Genomic DNA, 2,500 nt, shown 5'->3' on the forward strand with positions numbered 1-2,500 from the left:
TAAACCTTTTATAAAACAGAATGTGGTGCAAAGATCATTAGAATATTTTTCACTTACATTTCGTACACTTCCCTTTTATTTTTGAGTATTTATGGATTAATGGATTTTCAGAACCAAACGTGCAACATAGTCTGTCGTGATTTTAAAGTCAAAGTACTTAGTAAATACTTAGTGTGTGTGTGTGTGTGTGTGTGTGTGTGTGTGTGTGTGTGTGTGTGTGTGTGTGTGTGTGTGTGGGATTACTGCAGATTTACCTTCACAGTGCATTAACCCAGAGGATGATGTTTGCTGAAGGATTTAACATTTTATTCCCATGTCTTCACTCAGATTATTCCACTCTCCCGCTCTCTACCTGTTCACGCCCATATCAGTAATCCTAAATCTGTCTGTGTGTCACATAATGTTCAGGAGGAATGGAAAATATGTAATCTAAATCAGAAACATGCACATAGTAGATAAACATCTGTGTTATTGAAATATAATCAATCAGAAATCTGCAGAACTCATGTTTGTGAATTAAAAAACTAAATCAAATGTCCTGAACAGTGTTAGAGCTTCATTCATTAATAATATGAAGTACAATATGTTGGAGGCTAGCAAGTGTTACATAGTGATGTCATCATGTTCCGTACATTTGGGATTTTAGCCTCTGCGGACCATTTACATGCACTAAAACCTACAGAACACACTACAGGAGAGGGAACACCTCAAAAGGCAGAATCTTTAACCCTTTCTGAACGTGTTGTTTTTGTCCCTGCAGACCATTGCCATGCACTAAACCCTACAGAACCTCTTTAACCCTTTCTGGACATGTTGTTGTTGTCCCTGCAGACCATTGACATGCACTAAACCCTACAGAACCTCTTTAACCCTTTCTGAACGTGTTGTTTTTGTCCCTGCAGACCATTAACATGCACTAAAACCTACAGAACCTCTCTAAATCTTTGTGGACGTGTTGTTTGTGTCCCTGCAGACCATTGACATGTACTAAACCCTACAGAACCTCTTTAACCCTTTCTGGACATGTTGTTTGTGTCCCTGCAGACCATTGACATGCACTAAACCCTACAGAACCTCTTTAAATCTTTCTGGACGTGTTGTTTGTGTCCCTGCAGACCATTGACATGCACTAAAACCTACAGAACCTCCTTAACCCTTTGTGGACGTGTTGTTTGTGTCCCTGCAGGCGATGTGGTGGATATCTACCAGCGGGAGTTCCTGGCGCTGAGGGAGCGGCTCCACTCTGCAGAACAGGAGAACCTGCGGCGCTCCAAAGAACTGAACCTGGTTCTGGAGGAGATCAAGAGAGCCATCGCTGAGAAGCAGGCGCTGAGAGACATCAACCGGACCTGGAGCAGCCTCTCGGGTCAGAACCAGCACACAACTAATATATACTGAATATAATGTATATATATATATATATCTGTATATCTCACTGGTCCCCGGCTTGAGCTACAATATCAGGATCCATGTATTTATTATCCTCTCAAGAAAGTAGTCAAAACAAAAAAAGAGAATTTGTTGGTATTTCAGAATTCTGACTTTTTCTCAAAATGTTGACTTTTTCTCAAAATCAAATAATTCTGACTTTTTTTCAAAACCTTAAAATTCTGACTTTTTTTTAAAATGTCAAAATTCTGACTTTTTCTGAATACTTAAAAATGTTAATAATCACTGGTCACCGTCTTGAGCTTCAATCTCAGGATCCATGTATTTGTGATCCTCTCCAGAATGGAAGTAGTCAAAACAAAAAGAGAATTAGACTTTTTCTCAAAAATCTCAAAATCTGACTTTTTCTCAAAATCTCAACATTCTGATATTTTTCTCAAAATTTGGATTTTTCCCTAAAATTTGGATTTTTCCCCAAAATTTGGATTTTTCTTTTCCTCAAAATTCTCAAAATTCTGACTTTTTCTCAAAATTCGGACTTTTCTCAAAAAATATAAAAATCCAGATTTTTTCCAAATTCCCGACTTTTTCTCAAAATCATGACTTTTTTCTCAAAATTCTGACTTTTTCTCAAAATTCTGACTTTTTCTGAATACTTAAAAATGTTAATAATCCCTAGTCCCCGTCTTGAGCTTCAATCTCAGGATCCATGTATGTGTGATCCTCTCCAGAATGGAAGTAGTCATCACATACAGAGCATCAACTAGTTCCTGAACAGTGTCCTTCACATGCTGATATCCAAGAGAGGGAGTTACACAGTCACAAGATGGAGGAATAGAAAGCAGTATTCAATGTTTACTTCAGATTAGCTCCACGTCAGAAATGAGCATGCTTGTCATATGTCTATCTCCATAGAGGCTGAATCATCATGTTAATCACATAGCTATCATATGCCTCAAACAGTCCTGATGCTCTTCTAGGTAATAGCAGAATAAAAAGTCAAAGTTACAGTAGTTAAATACAAATGTGTAATTAAAAGATCAAATCAATTTAAATAAAATACAAATATTTATGAAATCATAAAACGTTGAGAAGATACAAATATTATTTA

At 37.1% G+C, this 2,500-nt stretch overlaps 1 protein-coding gene across 1 annotated transcript in view; it reads left to right on the plus strand.

The window, feature by feature from the left end:
* Positions 1-2,500, plus strand: part of mgat4b (alpha-1,3-mannosyl-glycoprotein 4-beta-N-acetylglucosaminyltransferase B) — a gene marked incomplete at its 3' end in the record, with an annotated part of 63,030 nt that overhangs the window by 46,199 nt on the left and 14,331 nt on the right. The window contains 1 exon segment of the mRNA XM_034130709.1: positions 1,187-1,366. Within this exon segment, the coding sequence (XP_033986600.1) occupies positions 1,187-1,366 (180 nt within the window).

Source organism: Trematomus bernacchii, unplaced genomic scaffold, assembly GCF_902827165.1.
Source record: "Trematomus bernacchii unplaced genomic scaffold, fTreBer1.1, whole genome shotgun sequence".
In the NCBI taxonomy this organism is placed as follows: Eukaryota; Metazoa; Chordata; class Actinopteri; order Perciformes; family Nototheniidae; genus Trematomus; species Trematomus bernacchii.